Below are 26,463 nucleotides of genomic sequence, written 5' to 3'. Positions count from 1 at the left end.
GCTTGGGACATAAAGACTAGGTAACTATTAGCCACTACCATTATTTGGACAGGTTGGATGAAAGCATGTGTTCTGAGTTAGGGCACAGAGACACTACCCCCAAAACAATCACTCAAAGAGCAGCGTCCATGCTTCTCTGAGTTCATGGGACCCACCAGGGATCACCCTGATCTTGCCCCTGCCTCTAGACAAACTGATCCCTCTGCTGCTCCCAGACACAGACAATCTCCTCTCCCTGTCATGGTTTCCAAAAGAGATGTTCTTCCATCCCATTCCAGTGTCATCTTTGCCAGAGTTGGTAAGTCCTTTCTATGTTTAACCTCAGGCCCTCCTGCTGTAACCTGCTTTCATTTTCACTTGTCCTGGTCTAGTAGGAACAGCAAGTGCTCTCTTCAGGCCTCAGGAGGTCGATGGGTTTCTCCGTTGGTTTTCTAAGAGGCAGGCATGACATGCATAACTCCCAGCACTGTCCTCCTAGGACACTGGGCTCCACCCCTCACAACATCCACCCTTCACCCTTTATGTGCATACCCCCCGCCTGGCACTTGTCCCGCACGTGAGCTCTTCGTGGGTCAAAGGCATCATCCAGAGATGAGAGGTACAGTTTTACAGGTACCCAGAGCCTCTTAAACATAGACGCAATGGGCTGAAGCCACCCCACCCCCATTCCTCAGGGCTGGTCATTAGGAGAGGGTGTGGCCCCTGCCCCTAGCCCTAAAAATCTAAGTTCCTTCTAATCACCAATCTCCACTTGCCCCCCTACTTGGCAGGGGAGGGGCCTTGTTTCTGTGCCTTTGACCCCATTTACACTCCAGCAACCCTCACCCCCACCCTTCCGGTCTCCCCAAGCACACCAGCCCTTCCACTCGAGGAGGTTTGGGGAGTCAGGAGACAGCCTGGCGGCCTCATCCATCCCCTCCCAGGCTTTCAATCCCAGGGGATCCTCTAGTGACCTCATTGTCCTGGCACCTGACCTTCCCCCCACTCCCCACCTTGCCTCTACAAGCTGGGAAGGGGACAGGAAATGCACAAGTAATTATAGCCTGAGAGGGAAGGAGGGAGGGAGTGTTCCAGCCCACTGGCTCCAAGCAGTAGCTACTGCCAGTGATTCGAAGGGGGCAGTGGGGACAGCGAAGCCCAGAAGTGACCAGCATCCCTGCCCGCTGCAGAGCCTCATCTTGAGCAGGACCCAGGCCCAAGAGGCCTCTTATCAGGAAGACCCTGGGAGGGAGGAGTTGGGGGACTGCCTAGATTATCCTCTCAATTCTGATTGCGAGGAGGACCTCCTCGTGTTGGCTGGGCTCAGTTTTCTCAGCCTCATGTTTTGGTAAATATAAATGGTGGTTGAGAGAGGAAGGTGGTGGTCATTCTACTCAGTGGAACTTGCCCGGAAGAGATGAGCTCTCCCAAGTCTGTCCTGCTTTCCCTCCATCCCTCCACCCCTTTACCCAAGTAGCCCCACACACAGGTGGGCACACATATGACACATGATGAATCTCAGGTGAAGTCCCTCTATAAGTCTGGGTGGCTGGAGAAAGCTTCTCTGCTGATTTGGATCCTGCAACCATTATCCTGTACCCTACCACACCATTCCCCTCTCCCCCTCCCCCACTCCCTCCTTCATCCTTGCAGCTCCAGAGGTATTCTTCACTGGCAAGAGGAGCTCTGGTCATCTCAGATTCTCCAAACTTCCCAGAATCCTTCCCTGAGCACCCCGAAGCTATACGTCAATCAGTGTTCACATGACCACCTCACCCCAAGATCAAAAAGCAGAATCCATGCAGTCAAATGAGAATGTTGCCACGGTAATGTATCTGGAACAGTAACCAAGCTTGTCTCACCCCCAACTTGACCTGGCCCCCAGTATTTCATGCATGCCTCCTACCCCCCTGGAGAACACACAAGCACCTAACTCAAGGTACACAGAGGTGACGGATAAATGACAAATCCCTTGCCTCTTCCCTCATGCCTGCATGGGGGTACTTGGGCACCACACGCATGCAGACACACAGTACAGCTGCGTGAGCCACCCACGCACACTGCAGCCAAGCACCCCAAGCTCCCTGACCCGCTGTCCACCAGGCAGTACACCCCCAGAGTAAGCTGGGCCACCAGCAGCATGCCCGTGCTCCCAATCCAGGCCCCCCTCCAGCCCTGGTCCCTGACCTGGGCAAGTGATGGGCACTCACCCAGCGAAGCCCCTGGATGCGGCTGGGCCGCTGGTGCTCGAGCAGCAGCTGGTAGGAGCAGCTTCGGGGCCGGTACATCCTCCTCAGCACCATGTTGAGCAGCGTCCCCTCCGGTACCACGTCCGGAAGGCCTCCCACCTGTGGTGCTTCCAGAGCTGGGCTGTCCTCCACAGCCAGGTCCACCTGCCAGCGGCTGTCACCTGGCCAGCCCACCTGTGACGTGGGAAGGAAAGCGGACAACCATGGGGCTGGGGCAGCTGGACCAGGGCACAACTATCCCAGGCAGCACCACTTCCTTAGAGTCCTCTGGACTGGTCTGGCGGAGGTGCTGCAATCCTGCCAGGAGCCGGAGGGGAGGGACAGGAAGACCTTCACTGGGGCCTGCCGGTCTGGCGCACTTAGGGGTCTCCAGCTGGCGGGAGATCGGCCCTCCTTCCCGGTCTTCTTTGGACTTCTGCCCCACCCGGCTGCCGAAGTCCCTGCGAGGATCTCCACCACCTCCCAACATGAAGCTATGGGCTCACTGGATCCCCCAGAAATGCAGCTTTAGCTCAAACCTTCTCTCCCCCTCCCTCACCCCTGACCAACCCTCTCTCTCCCACCCAAACTCCCCACCGTGTCAGCTTCCTCTTCTGCTCTCCTTGCCCCTGCCCCCCTTACCCACCTTCATGTTCCTTCTCAAGCTCGCCTAGCCGTTCAGGCTCGAGCAAAGGCTGGGGGGACCCCCAGCGAGCCCCGGTCAGCTCCAATAAAGGGGTCCTGGAGAGGTGCGGGTTCTAAGTCCCAGACGCAGTAACCAGGGCCAATTCCGAGCTGGCCCGGCTGCCAGACCAGCCAGAAGCAGGGCTGGGTGGAGAGGCTCCTCTTGGGTGGGTAGAAGGCTGGGGGGAAGGGGGGAAGTCCCCCCCACCACCACCACCAGCGACAAGGAGCCCCGAGCCTCCGCCTCTGTCCCAGACCAAAGAGCCAGCTGGCACGGGGCAATGAAGCGAGGCTACAGCTGGCACTGGTCCGAGCGGGAGCTGTCACACCCCCTAAGCTGCCCGCCCCCTTCTCCTCCCCGGACAGGCTGAGGGGGCGGAGAGGAGGTGCCCGCCTTTACGGTCCGGGAGGGCCTTGGGCAGGGGACGTGCAGGGGTAGAGTCGGGACTCTAGAGTAAGCAGAGCGGGCACGAGCCGGAGCCCTGAGAAAACCCAGGGGGCAGGAGCGGCCCTGGGGTGTGTGCCGGGGCTGCAGGGCCAGGGTGTCCGGGTAGGGGCAGTGAGTGGCTGCACCCGCCGCCACGTGGCCGTGAGGAGAAATGCAAACAAGGAAACGGGGGAAGGGGGAGGGGGGTGAGTCATTGCAGCCCCACCCGGGAGGGAAATCCGGGCTGGGGCCGCTTCCCGGCCGGGGGCGTCTCCCTCCTGTTTCGGTTCAGGGTCTCGAACAGCCCAGGGGAGGGATTGGGCTGCTTTCCCGTGGGGAATCCCACTGCACTGCCCAGCCTCCCAGCGCTGCGCTTCATACACACATCCCATCCCCCCATTCCCTGCCCCCCCCAACACACACACACACACACACACACACACACACACACACACACACACACACACACACACACACACGGGCGCGGTTGGGGAAGTTGAGGCTGGAAAAGGACTGCGTTCCGGGATGGATGGGGCCAGAGCTGTGGGTGAGCTTCAAGAAATAAGCGGGTTTTAGAGAGTCACGCCCCACACTGCGCTCTCCCTGGCTGCCTGGAGGGTGGAGGTGCAGCCCTGGGACTGAAGTCCGGTGCAGGCTCTGTACCAAGGCTTTGCTGCCTCCTCAGGCCTCAGTTTCCACCACGGCGCAGGTGGCCCAGCACTGCCCTTTTCACCCCACTCCTGCTTCTGAGAGGGCGGAGAGACAGTGGCTCCGCGACAGCGACTCCCGCGGCGCCGGGTAATTGCTCAGCAAGTTAACCAGGGTTTTGGAAAGAGGCATACGCCCCGCCCCCCGGCTTTCTAGGACTTGCTCCCTTTTGGCCCCATCTCTGTCGCTTTTCCTTTGCTGCTGAGCCTGCCTGGACTGGAGAAAACACATCTCTAACAATCCATCCCCTTGATCTGGGACGCTGAGCCCCCGTCTTCCACCGATGATTATTTTCTTGGAGCTGGGCGGGGGGATTAATTGTCATTAAAATCTCAGTTTTAATGTGTACTTTTTAAAAATTTCCCAGGAGCTTATCAAAATCCAAGTTCCATTCCCCCAAATTCAGATGTAGTCCTATTGGTATGAAATGGAAAATCTGTATTTCGAATAAACACCCCCAAGTTATCTGCTGTGTACACACTTTGAGAAACAATGGTGGAGTTTTAAATGCCCCTCCAGGGAAGGAGAGGGACCTGAGAATGAATCTGGCTCCAAGCCCAAAACCACCCACCCAAGTTCTGGGAATCTGGAAGAAGAAAGAACAGTTCGGATACTGGCAGGAGGGGATAACGGGGTCACAGGTGTGCTTGGGGAAGAATGTTCAGAGGGAGTTAGGGGTGGGGTGGGGGAGTGAGTTGAAGTTTCAAGTCGCTGTGGCCAGTAACCTGGACTAGAAGCTCTTGCAGGAGAGTTCCCAAAAATTGTCAGTGAGGTCAGAAAGGGGTCCCCCATTTCCTATTCATACTGCCCCAACTTTCAGCAGGTAGAAAAGGAACTGGGCAGTGAGGTAGGACACCTGCTTCCATAGGCCTCTCAGTGGACCACAATAGCCTGGAAATGCCTGGGACGGTTCCAAGTGCTTCACATATATGTAATCTCTGCTACTACCTTATGAAGTAGTACTGCTGTTATTCCCACTTTACAGATGGTGAAACTGAGGCTCAGAGGTATTAAGTAACTTGCCCAGATCACACAGCTAGTAAATGATGGAGCTGGAGCTTGAACCCACGTTGCCTGGCTTTACTTAACCCCATGCTATACTGTGTTGTGTATACATCGTATTCATTCTTCTAATCTGAACAATATGTCTAAGAGAGGAAACTAAGGAAAGAGAAATTGAGGGGTGGGTGCAAAGATCTAACGAAAGTCATTTAAATCGGTGAAAATGAAGGTGTCCCAAACCCACTTTCCCCCCATCTGTTTCCCCTCAACACTATCCTTTCTTTGCCTTTCTTTTTGATGTCTCTTTCTCATTTCTCCTCTCCTGCAGAGACTGAGAAGATGGCCTGGCGTGATTACCTGTTCACTGGTAGCCAGGGGAGACCACCCAGGTTGTACCTTCCACTTGCCTCATTCTTATAACTGGCAGGCAAAGCCCCCTGCTTCCTGTTAAGGCGGATGATGGGGCAGATTTCCAGGCCTCAGGATTCCTGGGTGGGGGCTGGGCTGTGGAATGACTGCTCAGTAGATATTTGATTGAGGCTGAGGCCTGGAGCAGGCAGGAGACTAGGGGAGTGTGTCCGAGGAAGACAGCCCAAGCCAGGTGGTGAGTCATCCTGGACACAATAATGCCATGCCCTGGTGCAGCCTCCACCCTCCCCTGACTGTCATTAGATGCCTGGCAGGTGTGTTAGATGGATAAATAATAATAATAATAGTTAACATGCACCAGGCCCATTCTTGATACTTTATATATATTCCCTGATTTCATCATTACAACAATCCTGTGATTTTATTGTTGTATCCCATTTTACAGATGAGGAAGCTGAGAATGAAAAGGTCAAATGACATGCCCAAGATTTCACAACTAGGAAGATGTGGAGCCGTGAGTGATTCTCCCCAAGCATTTAGCGTCTGTGTGGTTTACCACTCTGCAGTCCTGCCTCTCAAATATACTGACAGATCCCACCAAGAGGGAAAAGCCCACATCCAGAGGCGTTTCCCCCACACCTTGGTGCACAGGCTGCAGAGGTGGGAAAGGAGCAGGCAGATGATGGAAGTTGAAGAGCAGGGCCCCTTAACACAGTTACCCATGCAAGTTTTTTGCCCCATTCCCTTTAGGCAGGTGGTAAGGGACTGCGGAGTCTCCCAAGGAATAGTCAAGGAGGGTAACTGGGTAAGAAGGACTTTTCAGCCCCTGACTTTGATTCGGGGCTGTATTCCTCCCACCCAGGCCTCTTTGCTGAGCTGTATACTGTTGAGCCCACAGCTTCACAGGTGCCTCTCACAAGGTGGGTCTAAAACTCCCTTCCCACCCAGGCCTGCCCCTCCTCCTGCCCTGGCCCTCTCAGCTCCCTGCTCCAGGAGCCCCACCACTGCCTAAGCAAGGAACCTCATTCCCTCCATCTCCCACATCTAATCAGCCACCAAGTCAGGTCGAGTCAACGCATGAATGATCTGTTGCATCCATCCCTGAATGCCCCATCCCCACTGCACCTGCTCTAGCCCAGCGATGGTCTCTTCTAGCACTACGTGCAGGGCATGATGTCCGGTCTTTTATAGACATCATCTTTTATAGACATAATCCTCAGAACAATCCCTATTTGCAAGTGAGGACACTGAGGCTCAGAGAGGTAGAGTAACTTGTTCCAGGTCACACACTGAATTAGGCAGAGCCAGACTCAGGCAGTCTGACTGCAGAGCCCACACTCTTCACCACTTTTTTCTACTGCCTCCCTGATCACTACTCTCAACCTTGCCTTCCTAAGTCCTTCCTATGTAATGCCGCAGAAATCTTTAATTTATTCTACAACACTTACTGTATGTGCTCGGAACTCTGGCTGCACACTGGAGAACTAAAACTGAGCAGATACTAGGCTTCAGGACCATGGAGTCCAGTGGGATTTTCTTTTATCTCCCTAACACAGCAATCTGGTTGAGTCTCCCCACCCAGCACAGTGTCTGGCATAAAGTAGGTGCTTTAATGAATATGGGTAGAAATGAAATGAATGGGAAGTCCATTGGTGCCTGCTGAGGGCATGCAGCCAGGGCAGGGTAGAAGGCAGGGAGGCTGGTTTTTCAGTTCATTTACAGGACATTCCGTTCCATCTCCCTCCCTCCTTGCTACTTTCTTCTCTCCAACTCTTTTCTCTTTTTTTTCTTGTGCTGCAAACTTTGCTCACAGACTCAGCTGTGTCATTTGAGGTTGACTGGTGGGATGGAGAGTGGGAGATTGGAAGAAGTTTTAACTAACAGGCCCCAGTGGGCCTGGCCTCCTGCAGAAAGGGCCAACTTGGATACCAGGGGATGTGAGGGCTGTGCCTGGTACCTTGGCTGCTGCAGCCTCCTTCAGCATTCCTTGGAATCTACCTTGGCCGTGGTCGACTGCCATGGAGAGGGACTGAGAAGAGACGTCATTGGCCCTCACATGGGCTCTACCTTCTGGCTCTTGAAGATTCAAGGTCCTCTGATGCTTGCCCAGGCTCCTTCCCCCAAGGGTGGTTCCAGTTCAGTTCTCCCATCTCCTCCCTGCCCATTCCTGGGGTGGGGGCAGAGGCAGGGAGCTGGAATGCTGTGGGTACTGAGCCAAGCCTCCCTAAAGAGTAGGTCACAGCCAGTCACTCATGAGCCACTTAGGACAGTGATGGAGCGGGGAGGCAGAGGAGAGTCGGGCTTCTGCCTTCTCTAGGTGGGGGAGGTAGGTAAGCTAGAGGGGGGTTCACGAGGGCTAGACAAGGCTGGCAGCCAGTGGGGAGATGACCGAAGCAAGAGCAGAGACCCCACACTTTCCTGGAGGCACATTCTTCTGGCTGGTGCTCAAACCACCCATGTGTGACAAGGGTAAGGCAACAACCACTGAGCAGACCTGCGGTGGTGGTGACGGTGGTGACTTTCGGGTAAGGAGAGACTGGGAGAGCAGGAGAAAAGGCAGGGGCAGGTCAGGAGCTGTGCTAAAGGGAGGGGAACAGGCCGCTACCAAGCAATCTTGGTGTCATATGAACGTGCAAAAATGAGTAGCCGATTTCTCCCTCCAGCTGCTGCTTCTCAAGGCAGATGTGTTGTGTGGGTGTGTGTGTGTTACAAGTACCCAGGAGACACTGCATCTGACCTTGAGTGATCCGTGTTCTAAAATGGCAGCTCCAGTCCGGCGCTTTCCCTCAGCCTCAGAGTGTCTCTCCTTCTCCCTCACTCCTGCACCTCTGCCCCAGTTCTCCGTGTGCACTTGCTTTATGCAACTGCACCACTCCCCAGCCTCCCCAGGGCTGACCACCCACACTACCTCCTCCTCCTTCTCTCTTCCCAAAATTCCCAGCCTTCCCAAACCTGAGTCTCAAACATTCCCATCTTCCAGCCCATCCTGGGATGATGGCCCTTGTTTAGAACTGAGACTCATGTTTCAGAGACTTGGCAGGGCAGCTGCAGGGGCCTGAGGGAGGGGTCCTAGTGAGCCCTGACCCCTGTTCATAGATACCTGGTTCTATCTGGATCTAGAGCACTGGCTGAGGAGGGGGCATGGATGTGGGTAATCAGGCCAGCAGGCCGGGGAGAGAAGCCCCTTCCTAGAATCAGAGGAGACCCCCATCCTGCCCCTACATCCCACTCAGGAAGTGTGGGGGCCACAGAGGAAGCTGAACACCCAAAGACCTGCAGGCACCAGACACACAGCCCATTTCCTCCGCCCCCCAGAGAGGACACAGTGCAAGCCCAGAGAAGGCTGCAAAGACAGGGTCCAGAGCAGGAAGTGGAGAGCAATGGAAAAGAGAGGGGAGTCTGCAGTTCTGACTGAGAGCCACAGGTCACTCCCTTTCCTCTTGGTCAGACTTTCCCACCCTGATGGAGAGGCTTCACCTGCTGCTCAGATGCCCCACCTCAGGCCTCTGGGAAGTTCTCCCCGCTCTTGGCTGCCCCTCCTAGCAGAGGCATTGAATTCAGGCGTTGGAAGGCCTGAATCCCAACTTAATCTTCCCTGAGACTTCAGTCCCACCCTCCACCCCACCGCTCAGGCTCCTCAGGCCATAGCGGAGGGTGCCTGCTGGGCCCCTGGGTGCCAGGCAAAGCCGCAGCAGCCCCAGCCTGGTTCTCCTCCCCTCTTAGAGCCCCAGCCTGTGCCAAGGTTCCCCCCTATTTCTCTGTCAAACTCCTGGCACTCACCACAACTGAAATTAAATCATTGCCTAATTATTATTAGTGATCCCTCCTCCAAAAGAATGTAAGCTCCCAGAGGGCAGGAATTGGCTTGGCTTTGCTCAAGGCTGCATGACTTGCGTAGTCGGGACCTTGGACACAGAGGGCCCTCAGGAGAGGTTTCTTGAGTTAAATAGTAGGTAAACTAGTTTTACCTCCTTCATGGCTCCCCCAGATCTCTCTTCTTCCTGGTACCTTTCCACCCAGTTCTTGACCAATCTCCATCCCTCCACACTGCCAGTCCATCCTCTTCCTCCTCCAGGAAGCACCTCCCATATGGCCACTTGAACCTCTCTAGGGTGCCACTCTTGGGTCCCATGCTCTGGACTGAGCACAGATGACAGCCCTACTTTCTAGTCCATTTAATTTACCCAGTGCCCTTGCAGCTGGACTAGAGAAGGATCCACATGTATTGATTATGCCTCTGTGGTGACTTTCTCCTTCAATAAACCCAACCCCCAAATTCTAATCTAAAGGGGAACTATATACTAATCACTGTGCCAGGCTCTGTCCTTTAGGAAGAGTCAATGTCCGCCCCTCCTGCCCTCAGCCTTAGTATTCTCTCCCTCCCCACTGCACCAGGTGCAAGCCCACATGGAGGTTAACTGCAGGCTTTACCTCTCTCCCTCTCTTCCTGTCTCTGTCTCCCCTCCCCTCACCCAACAACCACCTCCCAGTGAAAGGGAAAAAAGAGCTGGAGTAGGTACCTTGAGTAGGGGTGTTCAGGTCAGGAGATGGAAGTCGTCGGAGAGCACTAGGAGAGGTGAGCAGGCCCGGGCCCCTCCACGCTGCCTTCCCAAATGCCACTGCAGCTGTGATAACAGACGCAAGTGTCCGCTCTCCCCCACCTTGCTGCCTCTTGCCCTGTCTCGGATGCGCATTAAGCACTTGAGCTCGAAGCCTGTCGCTTCCGCTCAGCATCTTCTCACTCTGCACCCTGCCCCCTGTGTGGACCCCCCTCTGTCAGCGGGCAGGCAGAGGAAGTGGGTCTGAGAGAGAAGCCAGACTCTGAGCACTTTCACTCTAGCCCTGAGAAGTGAAGCTATCCCCCTTTAGGGGCAGAAGGCAGCCATAGCCCTAAGAAGTAGCTCTGGGGTACCAAAGTGACCCCTGGATCTGAGCCCTCAACTCAGGATGCCTTCCTACAGCCTGGGCAGCTGGGATGCTCGTGAAGGGCTAGCCGGCTTCTCCCTGCAGTGATCGCCCCTCCTCTCGAGAATAGTCCTTTCTGCTCTGTGGTCTGTAAGCCTGACCTCAGGAGGAAGACAAAGCTGCAGGAGGGGGGCCCAGGTGGAGTGAGAACAGGGGATCCACCTCTGTGTCAGGCACAGCCTCGGGCTGCCTTAACCAGGGTCCTCAGCCTTGAACTCCAAAAGGGCTAGGGGTGGGCAAGGGAACTACGTAAGTTCTGGGGAGAATCTTGTGGAACTCACCACATAAATTCATGTACAGAAGATTTTAGCCCAACTTTGCAAAGCTGGGTCTCATGGCACAAGGTTGGGGAAGGCTGCCCCCTAGAGCCAGGATCAAAGAATTCTTTCCGGACAGCCAGTCATGTTTCTTTCTTTATTCATTGCACAAATATTTATTGAGTTTCTACTTATGCACCTGGTGTTAGACTAGGTACTGGGAATGCAGAAGTGATCAAAACAGGAAATAGGGTGACTGACCATCACAGTTTGCCCTAGACGGAGAGGTTTCATGGGATGTGGGACTTTTAATGGTAAAACCAGGGCAGCCCTGGACGAACCAAGAGACATTAGTTCCTAATATATAAAGCCCCTGTCCTCATGGTGGTTATATTGTGACGGGGTGGAAAGGGGGTGGGTGGAAAGGTTAAATAAATACTTAAGACGATTTTACCTAGTATAAGTGCTACGGGAAATAGAACAGGTGAGGGATTGTACTTTAGATACGGAAAACAGAATTCCCTCTCTGAGGAGGTAACATTTGAGCTGAGGCTAGAATGATGAGGGGTTCGATCTTACGAGCACTCAGAGAAGAGCTTTCCAGGCACAAAGTACAAAGACCCTGAGGCAGAAACAAACCAGGCACCTTCGAGAAACAGGAAGAGGGCCAGTTTGGGAAGTGAAATGGGCAAGGCTGAGACTTGCTGTAGTTGGCAAGGCCCTGATCAGCTCCCCCTAAGAGCTCTGGGGAGCGACTGGAGGAGTTGAAGCACGGGAGTACCATGTTCTGGTTGTTATTGTTAAAGATCACGACAGCTGCTGGGTGGAGACTGAATTGGAAGAGAAAGAAAGAACAGAGGAAACCCAGTTAGGAGGCCGCTGCAGGAGGGCATTGGAGGTGATGATGGTGGCTGGACTAAGGCGGTGGCAGAGAAATGTAGAGAAAGGACACGGCAGACCCAACTGTACCTGCTGATGAATTGGATGTAGGGAGTGAAGGAAAGGGAGGACTCCATAATAACGCCTAGGTTGGGGGCTGGAGCCATAGTAAACAAGGACATGCCCCAAATGACATCCTTCTGTGTGGAGATTAAGGAGCAGAGAGGAGGAAGCCCTGACAAGTCCAATAAACTCAATCAACTGAAATATAACTCGATGGGGGTAACCTTGACGTAGAATTGTGGGAGGACGTATATGTCTGGAATGTGCCTGCTTTGGGGAAGTGAGGAAGAAATGTCTTAGGAGGCAAGATCTCTGCGGGTGGGAGTTAGGGTCTGTCTTAATATTGGTGGGGCCCAATTCAAAAGTGACTTCAGGGCCGGCTGAGTGGTGCGTTGGTTAAGAGCTGGCTTGGGACGCCAGAGGGTCCTGGTTCGGATCCCATGTATGAGGGCCAGTGACACTGCCCTCTACAGCTAAGATGCTGAACAACAGCTCAACCTGGAGCTGGGCTGCCCTGAGTCTCCGGCGAGGGCAGGTGGGTTACCATGGGCTACCGTGTGTAGCCAGCAGCCAGCGTGACCGGCCAGCAGCTGCCATGAGTGGCCGTCCAGAAGCCGGAGACTGATCTGCCTCCCCCAGGAAGAACTCAATGATGGTGCCAACTAGGGCCAGTGAAGCAACGTCCTCCACAGCTAGACTGAACAACAAAAGGACAGCAACTTGTCTGTTCCCCTTCCCCCAATTCCCCAATAAAAATCTTTTAAAAAAAAAAAGTGACTTCAGAGGGATTGATAGTTCAAACAGGTTACCCATATGCTCATAAGATACGTTTACATGACCTGAAATGGAATGAGGGCAGTAAGGTTAAGCTGTAATAAACAACCCTGACATCTCAGTGGCTTAGCACAACAAAAGTGTATTTCTCACTCATGTTATAGTCTGATGAGGGTCTGGGGAAGGAACAGATGGTTCTGCTCCATTCATTTATTCAAGGGTCCCAGGCTCTTTCCATCTTTTGATGCTTCTGTCTTCAACATGTGTCCTCTAAGATCATCACAGAATGGGAAGAGGGAGAGGATGCCTGGGAGATTTTTGTGGGTCCGGCCTGGAAGTGGCATACATCGCTTCTGCTTTGATTCCATTGTTCAGAACTTGATCCCATGGCACCAATTGAACTGCAAGGAAACTGGGAGGTGTTTAAAGTTCAAATTTGGTAGGTCATGTGCCAGTAGAGCAGCTAATGGCGAGCATTAGCAATTTCTGCTGCAGGCAGGGAGTGTAGCTGTCTGTCTTAGGGGTGAGGGGTGGGCAGTGATGTCTGTCTTGGGTTGGGATGAAAGTGTGCTGTTTGAAAGTATCTTGGAAAGGAAGCTGATATGGGAAGAAGTGTATGTATGTATGGTGCACAACCGTGTGCTTCGTAGCTCCATAATCATTCCATTCTTTCCCATTCTCATGGCCTTTCTCCAGGTAAGATCTTGAGTAACCCACACCTTACGACTGAAATAGCCTTGTGAATGCTTTCTCTTCTACTAGTTTCTTTCCCATCAAATATAACCTGGATATCACAGTCTAACCAATTTCCAAAGACATGGCTTAGGTCATACAGCTCCTGTTCAATAATAACAATAGCAACCATTTCAACGACAGCAATAAAAATTTGTTGAATTACTGTGTTGAATGCTTTAATTAGAGAATCTCAATATACCTTGATGATTATAACAAGCCTATGAGGTATCATCATCATTCTCATTATATAGTTGGAGCAACATTATATAGATTAGCTCCTGTGCTAATACGGTAGCCACCAGCCACATGTGGTTATTTAAATTAAAATAAAAAACAATAAAAAATTCAGCTAGCCACGTATCAGATACCCAGTAGACACATGTGACTAGTAGCACAGGTACAAAAAATTTTCTTCATGGCAGAAAGTTCTATTGAATTAGGGGAATCTGCCCAAAGTCACAAAGGAAGTGGTGACCCTATCTGAATGTAAAATCCTTCAATGGCTCCATATTGCTTCCACAATAAAGAAAAAGTTTCAGCCTGCTCTTAACCTTCTTGTACAACCTGAGCCCAAGCTACATAATTATTTCCTCACTATTTTCTTGCACAATCTCATGCTCCCTACTCTCCAATACTCCTAATACGCCCACCCATAATATTTTTGCTCTCCTCCTTTCTGTGTGCCCAGTTAATTAATTACTACCCGACCTTTAAGGTTCAAATAGCTTAAATATCTCTTGAATCAAATTCCTCGTTTCCATTCTCACTGCCTCAGCTGAACCACCTTTCAGCCTCCCCTCATCACCTCTTGCTCTGCTGCTACTAATCATACTTGCAGACATTTATTGAACACCTACTATGTGCTAGGCACTCTTCTGAGCACCAAGTCCTCATCACAACACATAAAGTAGATATCACTGCCGTTTTCATGTTATAAATGAAATAATTAAGGCACAGGGAGGTAAAGGACTTGTCCCAATGATCTCTCTGCTTTCTAGTCTTTTCCTAGGCACTTCACCCTTACACTATTACCCTGGCCACATGTCTAGAACACAGAACTATTAATTCCTTCCCTCGCCTGGCTCCACAGGTAGGGGGACAGCCGTTTTAGCAGAGCAGGCAAGGCCCTTTATGTTCAGAACATTTCTAACCTCAAAACCCACCACTCCACCTACTACTTACAGACCACAAAATACTTACAGTTTCCTCACCTGCCATGTTACTTCTTCCCTCTGGGCTATATACATGCTGTTCCCATTGCCTGGAGTGTTATCCCAGCCAGCCAGCTCTGAGAAGCCAACCACAGCAGTGCACGCTGAACTGTGGGGCTGCCTCCCTCCTCTGAACGTCCAACTCTCACTCTCTCCATCAGCGGCTCCCAGAGGAGGGCTGGGTCGCTGAGCTCACCACATTAAAATCACTTCTCGTTAAAAAATAGAATCCCAAGATTCTAAATTAATGGGCTAGGAGTGGAGTCTGGGGTCTTTTTCATTTTTAAGAAGCTCCTAGACTATTCTGAAATGAGGCAAATGTGGTTTACAATGGTTTACATCACTCATCAGGCAATTAGTTAATTATGCCCTGCCTAGATTTCTTGCGCTTGATCATTGTTTAGTGCTTACCTTCAGTCACTCACATTAATTTTTTTCTTTTAATTTTGATAATGAAAATATACTTTATTTTAATACAATAGCTGCCAGGAATATATATACTGGTTCCACAGAGACAAAGGAAAATACAAGCATTCTATAATAATCTTTCAGTTGTCTTTTCAAGTAATTCTAAAGAAAGTACTCCAATTCTTTTCGACATGATGACTTGGGGAGTTGAATTTTTTTTCCCATGATAAACATATAATTTTGACAGCCCCAACCTTGATAATTTTTAAAGAATGGAATAAAAGAGCCCATATAGTATATCAATAATGAATGTTTCCCTCTCTTGGAATCAAATACTATTATAACCATTGTAAGAAATTGGTTAATCAATAAACTTGATGAAATGTGTATCAATATGTTCATTAAAAAATACATTTCTATTTCTTATCATTTTTACCTTGTAGATATTTTCTAAATGTATATTTTAAATGCACAGAAATAAAAGCTACCTACATGCAACTCTGGAAAAGATTCAAAATCACATTCATGTTTTCAACAAATGTTTACTAAGGGGCCATTATGTGCCAGGCACTTGCCTAGGTATTGGTGTGAACGAAAGTGGTACAGTCCCTGCTCATGGAGTTTACATTCCAGAGGTGTGGTAGGCAGAATAATGGCTCCCCCGAGATGTCCATGTCCTAATCCCCAGAATTTGTGAATACAGTATGTTACCTTACATGGCAAAAGAGACTTTGGTGATGTGATTATGTTAAGGATATTGAGATGGGGAAATTATTTTGGATTATCCAGGTTCCTAATCACCAGGGTCATTATAAGGGGGGAAAGGGAGGCAGCAGAGTCAGGGAGTGAAGAGATGGGACGACAAAAGCAGAGGTCACAGTAATGTGATTGTTAGCTTTGAGGATGAAGAGGCTCATGAGCCAAGGCATGTGGGTGGCTCTAGAAACTGGAAACGGCAAGGAAATGCATTTTCCCCTTGAGCCTCCAGTGGGAGGGCAGGCCTGCTAATCCTTTCGTTTTAGTCCAGTGAGATCCGTTTTTGGACTCCTGACTTATAAAACTGTAAGATCATAAACGTGTTGTTTTAAGTTATTAAATTCATGGTGATTTGTTATAGCAGCAAAAGGAAATGAGTACAAGAGATGCTGGCAACATATTCTGTGCAGGTATGTGATGGGCCTCCCCAACTAGGTTCTAAGAGCTTGGGGGCTCAGTGCTGTGTCCGATTTTCCCCTCCTAGAAAGCGGGGCCTATGGTGGGAGTTCAATATACTCCTGCTATAGATTCCAGTCTCTAGAATTGTCTGACTCTGAGGATGAAGGAGATGTTTGGTAGGAATTTGGGGTGGGGGGATGAGGCTTGTGGAAATGAAAAGAAACGGAAGCTATCAATGAGGGTCAGGTATTTGAGGTTAGAAGGTGATGGTGGCAGGGGTTCTCAAACGTCAGTGAAGCATCTTCTGAGGTGTGTGTAAAGAAAGTCTGGGAAAGGAACCTGGCTGATGGGGGCAAGGTGGAAGGAACCATATTCACTGTGTACTTTCATATTTTTTAATTTTTATAATTTAATTTTTAACGAAAAATTTAAATCTACAATTTTAAACGAGAATGTGCTTCCTATTCAGAGGTTCAATTTTAAAGGCAGTCACCACCACAGATGGCTTGTATAAACATGTATTGCCCGCCCCGCCAAGGCCCAAATATCCTCGTACAGTAGGTCTGAGGATGAGCCCGGGACCTGCCTTTTATAACAGGTATCCCCCTGACGATCAGAGGGTCCAAAGACCTCACTGTGCCAAACTACAGACGCGCGGTCTGCGGCTCCGGGAGCCAGCGGCCTCCGGCCGGGGAGGGCGCTGTGCCGGCGGCGCGGGGGGCGGGCCGGGGCGGAGCGCCGTGCGGCCAACAGCTCCCGGCTTCGGCTCCAGCCCCCGCTCTGGGCCCTGCACCTGTGACTCTCCGCGGCGCTCCTCCTGCCCGGCGATCGCAGCCCATGGCCCCGTCTCGCAAGCAGCTCGGCCTCCGCGCCGCCTACTCCGGCCTCAGCTCCGTGGCCGGCTTCTCCATCTTCCTCGTCTGGACAGTGGTCTACAGCCAGCCGGCAACAGCGGCTATGGGGGGACTCGCAGGTACCCCTGGGCGCCCGGGGCGCTGGGGCCCGGCTGCGGGCATGCAGGCGCGGGGAGGCGCTGTCAGCTGCTCCGGAGGCTCCTCGAGGGCGGCGCTTCCCCGGGGAGCGGGTGGGGTGTTTACCCAAAAACATCCATTGGCAGCGCAGGCCCGGCGCGGCCCGGGCATTCTTCGGGTGCCACCGGGACCTGATGCCAGCCTAGTCCTGGCGCGACCCCGGGTGCTGACGTCCGGCTGGGGCTGTTTGTTCAAGTCGGCCGTGCCGCCGCCGCTGCCCGGGTTAGCTCGAGGCCCCTCCGCCCTCCTGCCCGATGACAGCGTCCTCCCTGCGCTCCCGCTTCGCTTGCCACCTTCACACGGCTATTACATATCTAGGTGTGAAGACCCGCAAACACACACACACACACACACACACTCCTGTTCTGGGGGATGGGTGAGGGCAGAGAAGGGGCAGGTAAGTGGAAAGAACGGCTGGGGATTCCTGGGGAAGCCCACCGGCTGCCTTCCAGTGTGGGCTCCACCACAGCAGAATCCTCAGCGGAGACCTGGAGGACTGCCTAGGGATTTGATGGAAACTGGACTTTTCCTTTCCGCTACGTTGGTGTCTCTTCGCCACCATTGTGCTGTGGCCCCTCCACCAAGGTCTGCTAAATCCCGCTTGCCGCCCTTTCTGTGCCTCAAGGAGGGAAGGGGTGGAAGTACTAGAGTGAGAATGTGAGTGCGCTGGCGGAGGCCCTGTCCTCACCAACGCTCTGTATTAGCTGTGCACCCCTTGGGCATGCCATTAACCTGTTGGTGGTGTAAAATTGATGTGAAGACGACACAATTATTTCCACTTGCTAACTTTTTCTTTTTAATGCTTTCTATGTGGCAGGCACTGTGTTAAGCAACCTGCTTCCGTCATCTCATTTAATCTTTACATTAGTTTTATGAAATAGGCATTATTATTGTGCCCATGTTATAGATAAGCCTTAAACTGAGGCTTAGAGTAAAGAGCTTGCCCAGGGTGACCCAGCTATGTGAAATAATATGTGTAGGAAAAGAATTTTTGGGGAAAAAAATACATCTAAGGATAATGATTTTACATATGATGATCTTATTCCATTACTAAAATCCTCTGCCCAAAGAGCCCTAAATGAACTAACGAAAAATAACTAGAGTTACTCATTGCTCCCGAGCTTACTGAGTGCCATTCCTGGGTAGAGAAGGAATGAGAGATGGGGGTTCTGCCTTATAAGAGGGGCATACATAACCACAGCCTAAGCAATGCCAAGCAGAGCACGGAGGGTCACCAAGGAAGGGCAGTGGGCACCCTCGCTGGGCTGCTCGCATGTCTGCTGGATGCCCTACCACCTGTGGGTTGCTGTCCTCCCTGAGGGCAGCCAGGCCATCTTTGCTCTGTTATCTACAGACCCCGGCTACTTCCCCAGCCGTGTACCGTTTCTCCTGGTTCTCTTCTCCTTGCAGCTTTTTCCTGTTTCTTGCTGCTCTCCCCTCAGGAAGGCGGGAAGGTGGTATCTTCAGGCCAGGCCTTCTTGCTGTACTATAAGACCTGAGATGAGAGGCTGGTAGCGGGTGAGCAGGGAGGGCCAGCCCTGGGATCAGAGCTGGGTGTGTTAGAGTCTGGCCTGGTGGAGTGAGCCCCAGTTAGCTGTATGTGACCTTGGGCCCATCAGTGTCTCCTGGACCTCAGCTCCCTCATCTGTAAGGAGTCGGAGGAGAGGCCACTGAAGGAGATGATCTCTGAGACCCCCTTTCTGATCTGAAATATTGCAGTTTTGTGTCCTCTCATGTGCATCTCACAGTTGCCTGTTGGAGCGCAGTGGAATAGGCCCTCTAGCTTATACTCTAGGGAGTGCTGGGGTTTCCCGCTGACCCCAGCTCGGCCCTCTCTCCCTTCCCACAAGCTTCCCTCTGAGGCAGGCCAGCTGTGGAGTTGCCTGAAGGGAGAGGCACTAGGACAGCAACCAGCTGGAGCAGGGGCCTGGTGCCTCCCTGACAGTCTGGCCTTCGACAACCAGAAGGTGGCCATGGAAGAGCCAAAGCTGCCTGGTGGTGATGGTGGCGGTGGTGGTGGCGGTGGTAGGCAGGGGAGGGCTTGCCAGGCCATGGCTACACACGTGCCCTCTCCACCCTGAGTGGGTTCTGGGAGAGTCTGTAGCCAGTCAGCCTTCTTCCTCTTTTGGGGGTGAAGCATCAGCGGATTTACTGACTCATGAGCACCCCACTTCTGACTTGGCATTTTTCAGCCTAGAAACTGCCGAGTCACCAGAGGGTAGCCCCAGCGTGTTCCTTCTCCATGTGTACCAGGCAGGGGCCCGTGGGGGTGCTGGTTTCTGGGGCAGAGTCAGCTTGAATCCCCTGGGTCCAGCAGGAAAAGCGTTCATGGGTGGAGACCCGCTCTCTCCCCTCCTGGTGGTATCTGGGTAGAAGAGGCTTGGAGGAAAGGCAACTGCAGAAAAAATAGTGTTGCTGTGAGAACTCTGGAGAAACATACACAGACTGCTGCTCTACGTCTAACAGACAAGGAAAGAGAAAAATAATAGGAAAGTTGCCCCAGGAATCTAAATGGCTCAGTTCTTCCTATGGGAGCTGTGAGCCAGAGGAGCACTGAGGCTCGGGGCCTTGCCTTTCCCCAGGGCAGGAGTACAAGAACATAGCAGGGCCCAGGCCCAGTGTTCCACTTGTCTGCATTTCCCCCTGGGCTCCCCTGGGCTCCTCTTGTCAACTCACCTCCAACCCAGCCGCTTGGGGATACTTTCATGACCAACCATGTGCCTTCCTTGCCCTTGGCCTGTCACCTGTGAGCCCCGAGTGGAGCAGGGGCCCTGCTCCTTGAAGCAGGTGGGGTGGGGTGAGGAGTGAGGCCTGGTGCGGACATGCCGCCGGGTAGGCCTGGAGACCTGTCCCTTCTGTCCTGAATTGTGCAGATCAGGCTGCTTGGAGCCCAGAGTGTCCTAGGGAAGGGAGCAGGGCTGAGGGACAATCTGGGGATGGGAGTGGGGGCTCCTGCTCCTTCACTGACCACCTTGGGTGGAGTTGGTGGGGTAGGTCCCTCTTCCACGGAAAGTAGTGGGAGCCAGGGTGGGTGAGAATGGGCCTGCTTCCAGACTTGGCTTGTGTTGAGCTGGAGGTGAGGTCTGTGTGCAGGGGAAGTGAGAGGTGGGAACGGTTGTGCCTGCTGCTTAACATGAAGAGCTGGGACCTGGAACACCCAAGATGGCCACCTTCCTTTTCCTCCTGCGCAGCTCTTTTTGGTACATGGGTATATGTGGGGGTGGGTGTTTGGGGGGCACCGCTGGAGCATGGCCAGTGGACTAAGAAATGGCATTTCCACAGGCCCCTATTTCACCATTTCCTAACCCAGAAATTGCTGAGTCACAGAGGAATTGCTTGACCTTATTTTTCTCCTGAGCTGGCTTCCAGAATCTTTGCGTGGTAAAGGATCTAGAGCTCATCTACTCCAGCCCCTCCATGGCATATTGAGGAGACAGGGCAAGCGGGGCTGTCCCAGCAGGTGCGCATCTGACTATTCCTCGAATGCACCTCAGAGACCATCAGCCCCCTTCCTAGGGCCTTTGGAGAAACCAAACAGCTCCCCAGCGGAACACTTAGGATGCACGTGAGAAGATGGGGAAGGACTCTGGGAAGGGTGGCTGGCACGCAATCCAAATCATGTACGATGTAAATTGAAGCCGTGGGATTGCTCTGTCCACCTCTGTCTGACCTGCTCCTCTGTCTGATCTGTCCACCTCTGTCTGACCTGCTCCTGTTTCCTGCGAGTCCAGGATGGAGCTGGCCCTGGCTCACCCTGATCTCAGGGGTGGAGGGACCTTTCCAGGTCCCCATCCCTGAGGAAGGTTGGGGGTGTGGGCAGGGGCAGAGCAGGGAGAGTGTGGGTGAACTGGTGGGAGGGCTAGCTGCGGGGGTTGGCGGGGCTGTGTCCTCACTCGGGTAGAACCCTGGAGTGGCCAAGTTTCCAGGATGGCAGGACCTTTGGGCTCACCCATTTTTAGATGTGAAACAACCAAGGTTCTGAGAGGTCACGAGTGGCACAGCAGTGCCAGGCCCGAGGCTTCCTGGCTTGCAGTCTCATGATTTTTGTCCCTTGCCAGGCCGCCTGAATTGTAACAGCTTCTAAGCTGGTAACCGGAGCATGTGATGTTGCTCCCCTCTGCCTTTTGTTTTCCCTAACTTTAAAAAATATGTATTCAATATTTCGGGCATGTGAAAAAGGATAGATGAGTTAACAAACCTCCCTTACACTCAACTACACTAAGAAATAAAATATCATAGATTCAGCCAAAGCACTCTCCCACCCCCACCTCCCTATCAACTTCCCTTTCTTCTCTTTCTTGCCACAGATAACCACTTTCCCCAGCCAGGTGTCCATCCTTCCTGTGCACGTGTGCCCAGGTCTCCTGACTCCTAGGATCCCCAGCCTGTGCAGCCCACACCGGCCAGGCCTGCAGCTGGCTCTGCCTCTTACCTCATTCCTCCCTTGCGGGGACCCTATGGCCCCACTCCAGACCCTTGACAGTAGAATTGATATTTGTTCCACTCTTTGGGCTGTGAGACAGGCACAGCCTGGCACAGAGGGCACTCATTGTATTGGCTGAGTGGCAGCTGGCATTGTAGGGGAAGCGCCCAGCCAGGCCCAGAAGGCAGGCTCAGGAAAGGTTGTGCGTTGGAGGGGGTGACATGGAGCCTGGCCAGGGGCAAGAAGAGTCTTCAAACACTGAGGCTGTGGCCCCTGCAGGCCTGCTTGGAGGAGCAGCGTCAGGGTGGGGGAACTGCTTCCCGCTTCTGTGGCTCTCAGAGGTCGTGGGTAGTCCCTGGAAAGCAGGCGGGACTGGAGCAGTTCTCAAACTCCAGTTTCAGGACCCCTTTACACTCTTGAAAAGTCATGAAACCCCCAAGGAAATTTTGTTTATGTGGGTTGTATCTGTCAATACGTACCATATTAGAAGTTAAAACTGAGCATATTTTGAACCAATATTAAAAATAACATTGTGTTAACATAAGTAACAATTTTTTGTGTGAGAAATAGTCATGTTTTTCAAAACAAAAGAATTAGGGAGAATGACATGGCTTTATATCTTTGCCAATCTCTTTAATGTGTGACTAAGAGAAGGCAGCTAGATTCTCTTATCTGCTTTTGCATTCAAGTCCTTGTGCTATCACAGGCCCTGCAGCCTCCAGAAAACTCCACTCAGAAGGGAATGAAAGTAAAAAGGCCAACATTATCTTAGTAGTATTACGCAAATAGTTCTGGCCAATTAGATCTCTAAGGCCCTGGGGGTCCCAAGGTTCACTGGCTGGCGGCTGGGTGAAGAGAGAACTGCAGCGTCAGTCCAGCTGACCCAGTCTGTCCCACAGGTGTGCTGGCGCTGTGGGTCCTGGTGACACACGTGATGTATATGCAAGATTACTGGAGGACCTGGCTCAAGGGGCTGCGTGGCTTCTTCTTCGTGGGCGTCCTCTTCTCAACTGTCTCCATCGCCACCTTCTGCACCTTCCTTGTGCTGGCCATCACCAGACACCAGAGTGAGGGCCGGTCTGGGAGGGGAGGACCAGTGTGGGGCTCAGCAGTAGACCTGTGATCCCGGACCTGGTTCCAGTGTACATCCAGGGGACTGGGCAGTCTACTTCCAGTGCCTGGGTTTTCTCACTGTTAAAGTGGGGAGAATTGAGTACCCACCCCTGGAGTTGGAAGGGTTCAGTAAAATGCAAGGGAAATGTGGAGCACAGTGCACATTGCAAGTCAGCACCCAGTATGGTTAATTGCCATACCGTGTAGTGGGATAGGAGCGCCCCCTGGTGGCTGCAACCAGCAAGGAGCCAAAGGTCCTTGTCCCTGCCCCTAGGGAGTCTGATGCTAAATAAAGCCCATTGGAAGTGGCCTAGGGTAAAAGTCACGGAAGCAGAGTAGATGATACAGACCTGTGGTTGGTCAGTCCTGACCTTCCCTCACCTCCACTGCCTTCTGCCTGCAAACCCTGACATATCACACTTAATCTCTGCAGGATTGGCGCAGCCTCTATTGGAGGTTGTAGGGAAGGGTGGCCCCAGGCTTCTGGCATATGGGCTGGGGAGGAGGGCAAAGCCTTCTCGAGTCACACTCGGGCTCCTCTCCCCTGCAGGCCTCACAGACCCCAACAGCTACTACCTATCCTGCGTCTGGAGCTTCATCGCCTTCAAATGGGCCTTCCTGCTCAGCCTCTACGCCCACCGCTACCGGGCTGACTTTGCCGACATCAGCATCCTCAGCGATTTCTGACCCAGAGGGTGAGGCGTCTGCACCCTGGGGCCCTCAGGACCTGGACTCAGCTTCTGAGACATCAGGTGGGCCTGCCCCACCCCTGGGGACGCCAGAACTGTGGCAGAAAATACACAGCAGGAGGACCTTGGTCTCCTGGGAAGCTGGCCCCTTCCCTCCGGGGAGACCTAGGTGCTGTGGAAAGGGGTCCTGCCATGTTGCCCCTCATTGGTCTGACTGTAGGGCAGCTTTTCAAATGGATCTATTTTCTTAGCACTCGGTGAGGAATCTTTGTAAGCAGGGCCAGGGCAAGAGTGAAGGGGCAGCGAGGCCTTGACCTATGCCTGGGGGCAGGGGGCAGGTGGTTTGTTCCCTGCCACCCCAAGAATTCTCCCTCAGGCCCAGGCGGGAACCTAGAGCGGTCAGGTCAAGTAAGGGCTCTCTAATAGAGACCTCTCAAGCCCCAACCCTAGCACCCCATCCTGTTGTTTCCCCAAAGGGATTGGGGACTTGAGCAGAGAGTTCGGTGTCCCTTTTCCACCCACAGCTGGTCTCCCATGAGTGTGCAAGAGCCAGTTATCTCCTTCACCACTTGAAACCCTCCCTTTTACTTGTACCACACCCCCCAGAGTAGGACTCCCCAAACGAGGCCAGACTACGGGTCTTAAAGGTGTTCCTGCCCCTAGAAGGGCTTTGGGGAGGGGGCAGCATGGTGTAGGCTGGAAGGGCCCCTCAGACCTTGCCCACACATCACCAGCCCTGCTTCCCAATCCACCTTGTCACACCTGCCCATCACACCCATCACACCCAGAATACCCTCTGGCCATGAGATGCCCTCCCCCCTCCACTGCTGCGCCTTATCACTGCCCTTCACCTAGAGCTTATCTTTTTTTAATCTCCCTTCTGAAAGACAAAATCTGCTCTCCACACATACACTGGCCCAAGGGCTCACCTGTCTCGGGAGGGAAGGGGCCACTGGTACATGCATCTTTTTGTTAGGTTGCCATTTTACACTATCGACCCTTTTCCCACCTGTGTCCAACCCGTCAGCTCTTTGCCTTATCCGTGTCACTGTCACTTTAGCAGAAATACAGCGGCCATTTGTATCAGACAGCCTCTGGTTGTTTCTTGGGGGGTGACTTGTGGGAGCATTGGGTGAGAGGGCTGGTGGTGCTGGGTCTCCAATTGTCTCATTAAGCCATTTCTTTAGCTCATAATGTGCCCTGGCGGGCAGGTGAGGGGGTTGGTGTCTCAGGGGCTGGAGGCCCTCTCCCTACAGTCCCTTTGGCATGGGGAAACCCACTAGCTTGGCTCTCCTCCTCCGGCTCCCAGCACACCACTGGCCAGGGCAAGGATGCCCATGGACACAGCCTTCGCCACCCCAATGGTATTTAGTATCTGTCACCCGAGAGGCCAGGACAGATGGGAAGGGGACAAACCCGCTTCCCTTCATATGCTCAGGCTGTGCAGGCTTAGGGCCAGGTGTGAGGTAATGAGGCTGTTACTCCCGTTGGCTGGAGAAGCCTGGCCCACTCAGAACCATAAAGACAGGCGTTGGCAGCCCTGGCACTGTCCTCTCTGCTTGTACTGGGTGAGCTTGTTTGGGCCTGTTACCTCACTCATTCTGTTCTCTCTCCTAGGCTTAGTATATGCTTAAGAAGTCATGGTGCATTAGAGCAGGAACCATAAACAGTGTCTAATTTCTGGAGACTAACTGATAAACAGAGGCTCCAGGAGGTGATATGACTTATCTGAGCTCCCAGCTGGGACTAGAACTCAGGTAGGTCTTCAGGACTCTTTGGGGATGCCTTAGTGAGCCAGGTCTGAGCGTCTATATATCCCTCCCCCCACCCCCACCCGCCACAATGGGCCCTCTGTCTATGGACTCAGCCCAAAGCTGCTGCCTCTTTATTACCCAGGTGGCGCAGGCAGGGATAGCTAGGGTGTGTTCAAAATGGCTTCTTCCTTCAGAGCAGCTGCCACAAAAGGGCCAGCAGCTGGAGCGGGGCTGCCCCTTAGCCCCACCTGGTCCCTTCTCCTCCACATCTAATCAGTCACATACTGTGCTGTGCAGCTGTGTGTCCACTGCACACCCCTCATCTCCAGGAGGCCCTTTCACATGCACCTTTTAAAGCAAATAAAACATTTATTGTTCAGATTTTTTTCCATTTTTTTCTTTTTTACAAAAACATGCATACATACACAGGGCATGGTGGTTCTAGGGAAGACACACATGCATGCACGTGTGCATACATGTGCTTGCGCGCGCGCGCGCGCGCGCGCGCACACACACACACACACACACTCACTCTCTCTCTCTCTCTCTCTCTCTCTCTCTCTCTCTCACACTTTCCTTCTTGGCCCCAGGCCTGGACCCCAGAAACCTTGACTTTGCCAGGGCAGCCCCTCCTTCCCCCCATGTCTTGCACCCACACTCCCACCCCCTTTCCCCTCAGTCAAGCTAGTCCTATGTGGGGCAGGAGTCAGAGCTGGGGTGGGGAAGATCCCAGAAACAGAAGGCTCCTGAAGGGGGGCAGTGACTGAGGGGTCCCTGGGGGTCACACCGTGCTTCTGAGGGGAGATGAGGTTTTGGCACCATTGGATCAGGAAGCACAGAACTCCAAGAGCACCTGTCTGCTCCACCAGGGCACTGAGATGGTCAATGTAGGGCGGCCTCTGGGAGGAGCAGGGACCAGACGGGGGCGGGGGGGGGGGCCTGCTGATGACTGCTCTTGAGAAAGCTGTGTCTCACTGCCCAGTGGTGGTCCAGGGTAGCTTCCGGAGTCATCTGAGTACGCAGTCAAGCGGAGGGACACTACCTGCTCTCAGGGACCTGGGACGCCTTGGCTCCTCTTATCCATCCCCTTTACCCCCACTCCAGCCCTCAGAGCCTAGGAAGGGCCACCCTGGCTGAAGCCAAGTTCACATTTCTGTGTGGAGCCTGGGGCTGTGTGCAAAGTCCAGGGTCTACAGAGCCAAGAATAGTGGTTATGTGTGGGCCCGACCGAGCCAGTACTCCTCCGTGCAGTCCTGAGGAACAGGGACCCAGCAGGGGCCTGGACCCCACAGGGGCAGGCTCTAAGGAGAGCCCTACTGGAGTCTGGCCAGCTGCCCAGCCTGTCCCCTCAGGGTCCTCTTTGGTCCCTAGCCTAGACCGAGGGGCCTTCTCAGACTGTCGAGGGGCGGTCCTCTGGCCCCAAGTGCCTGCCCAGAGGATCTCTGAAGACCCTGGGAACAGGTACTATTGCCAGAAGTGAGAAGAGAACCAGGTCCAAAGGGCAGGGTGGGCGGGCAGATCCTTTCCAGAGCCTTAGAGATTCATAGGTTCTTCCTCCTCCACCAGCTGCTCGGAGGGCCTGGGGGAGGACAAATGTGGGGTTGCTGGA

The 26,463-nt window shown here is 53.0% G+C and overlaps 4 protein-coding genes across 10 annotated transcripts in view; 1 reads left to right on the top strand and 3 right to left on the bottom strand.

Moving 5' to 3' along the window:
* LOC109372513 (rap guanine nucleotide exchange factor 3-like) overlaps nucleotides 1-3,403 on the bottom strand; it is a 16,242-nt gene extending 12,839 nt beyond the window's left edge. The window contains exons 1-2 of the mRNA XM_019625830.1: nucleotides 2,854-3,403; nucleotides 2,190-2,402 (exon numbers count right to left, since the gene is read on the bottom strand). Coding sequence (XP_019481375.1) covers nucleotides 2,190-2,402; nucleotides 2,854-2,859 — 219 coding nt within the window. The 5' untranslated portion in view covers nucleotides 2,860-3,403. The remainder of the gene's footprint in view (nucleotides 1-2,189; nucleotides 2,403-2,853) is intronic.
* LOC109372517 (rap guanine nucleotide exchange factor 3) overlaps nucleotides 1-7,940 on the bottom strand; it is a 36,389-nt gene extending 28,449 nt beyond the window's left edge. The window contains exons 1-2 of the mRNA XM_019625838.1: nucleotides 7,935-7,940; nucleotides 532-538 (exon numbers count right to left, since the gene is read on the bottom strand). The gene's annotated coding sequence lies outside the window, so the exon portion shown is untranslated. The remainder of the gene's footprint in view (nucleotides 1-531; nucleotides 539-7,934) is intronic.
* SLC48A1 (solute carrier family 48 member 1) lies at nucleotides 7,767-24,186 on the top strand. 3 transcript variants are annotated; one of them, XM_019625840.1, is made up of 3 exons: nucleotides 7,767-7,866; nucleotides 22,198-22,365; nucleotides 22,962-24,186. In XM_019625840.1, exons 1-3 carry the CDS (start codon nucleotides 7,782-7,784, stop codon nucleotides 23,096-23,098), a joined length of 390 nt encoding a protein of 129 aa, XP_019481385.1. In that variant the 5' UTR covers nucleotides 7,767-7,781; the 3' UTR covers nucleotides 23,099-24,186. The 3 variants fall into 3 exon arrangements, with proteins under 3 accessions (XP_019481385.1, XP_019481384.1, XP_019481386.1); XM_019625839.1 differs by lacking the exon at nucleotides 7,767-7,866 and adding an exon at nucleotides 16,565-16,817; XM_019625841.1 differs by lacking the exon at nucleotides 7,767-7,866 and adding an exon at nucleotides 17,104-17,193.
* The window catches only part of HDAC7 (histone deacetylase 7), a 39,769-nt gene continuing 36,757 nt past the window's right edge, over nucleotides 23,452-26,463 (bottom strand). For all 5 annotated transcript variants that reach the window (XM_019625832.1, XM_019625833.1, XM_019625837.1 and 2 more), the window contains one exon: nucleotides 23,452-26,433. In XM_019625832.1, coding sequence (XP_019481377.1) covers nucleotides 26,388-26,433 — 46 coding nt within the window. In that variant the 3' untranslated portion in view covers nucleotides 23,452-26,387. The remainder of the gene's footprint in view (nucleotides 26,434-26,463) is intronic.

Source organism: Hipposideros armiger, unplaced genomic scaffold (assembly GCF_001890085.2).
Source record: "Hipposideros armiger isolate ML-2016 unplaced genomic scaffold, ASM189008v1 scaffold_640, whole genome shotgun sequence".
NCBI classification, from domain to species: domain Eukaryota; kingdom Metazoa; phylum Chordata; class Mammalia; order Chiroptera; family Hipposideridae; genus Hipposideros; species Hipposideros armiger.
This window is presented reverse-complemented; position numbering and strand designations above follow the sequence as displayed.

Coding starts and splice junctions, on each gene's coding strand:
- SLC48A1 (XM_019625839.1), top strand. CDS start 16,682: ATGGCCCCGTCTCGCAAGCAGCTCGGCCTCCGCGCCGCCTACTCCGGC. Junction 16,818..22,197: donor GGCTATGGGGGGACTCGCAG/GTACCCCTGGGC, acceptor TCTGTCCCACAG/GTGTGCTGGCGCTGTGGGTC. Junction 22,366..22,961: donor GGCCATCACCAGACACCAGA/GTGAGGGCCGGT, acceptor TCTCCCCTGCAG/GCCTCACAGACCCCAACAGC.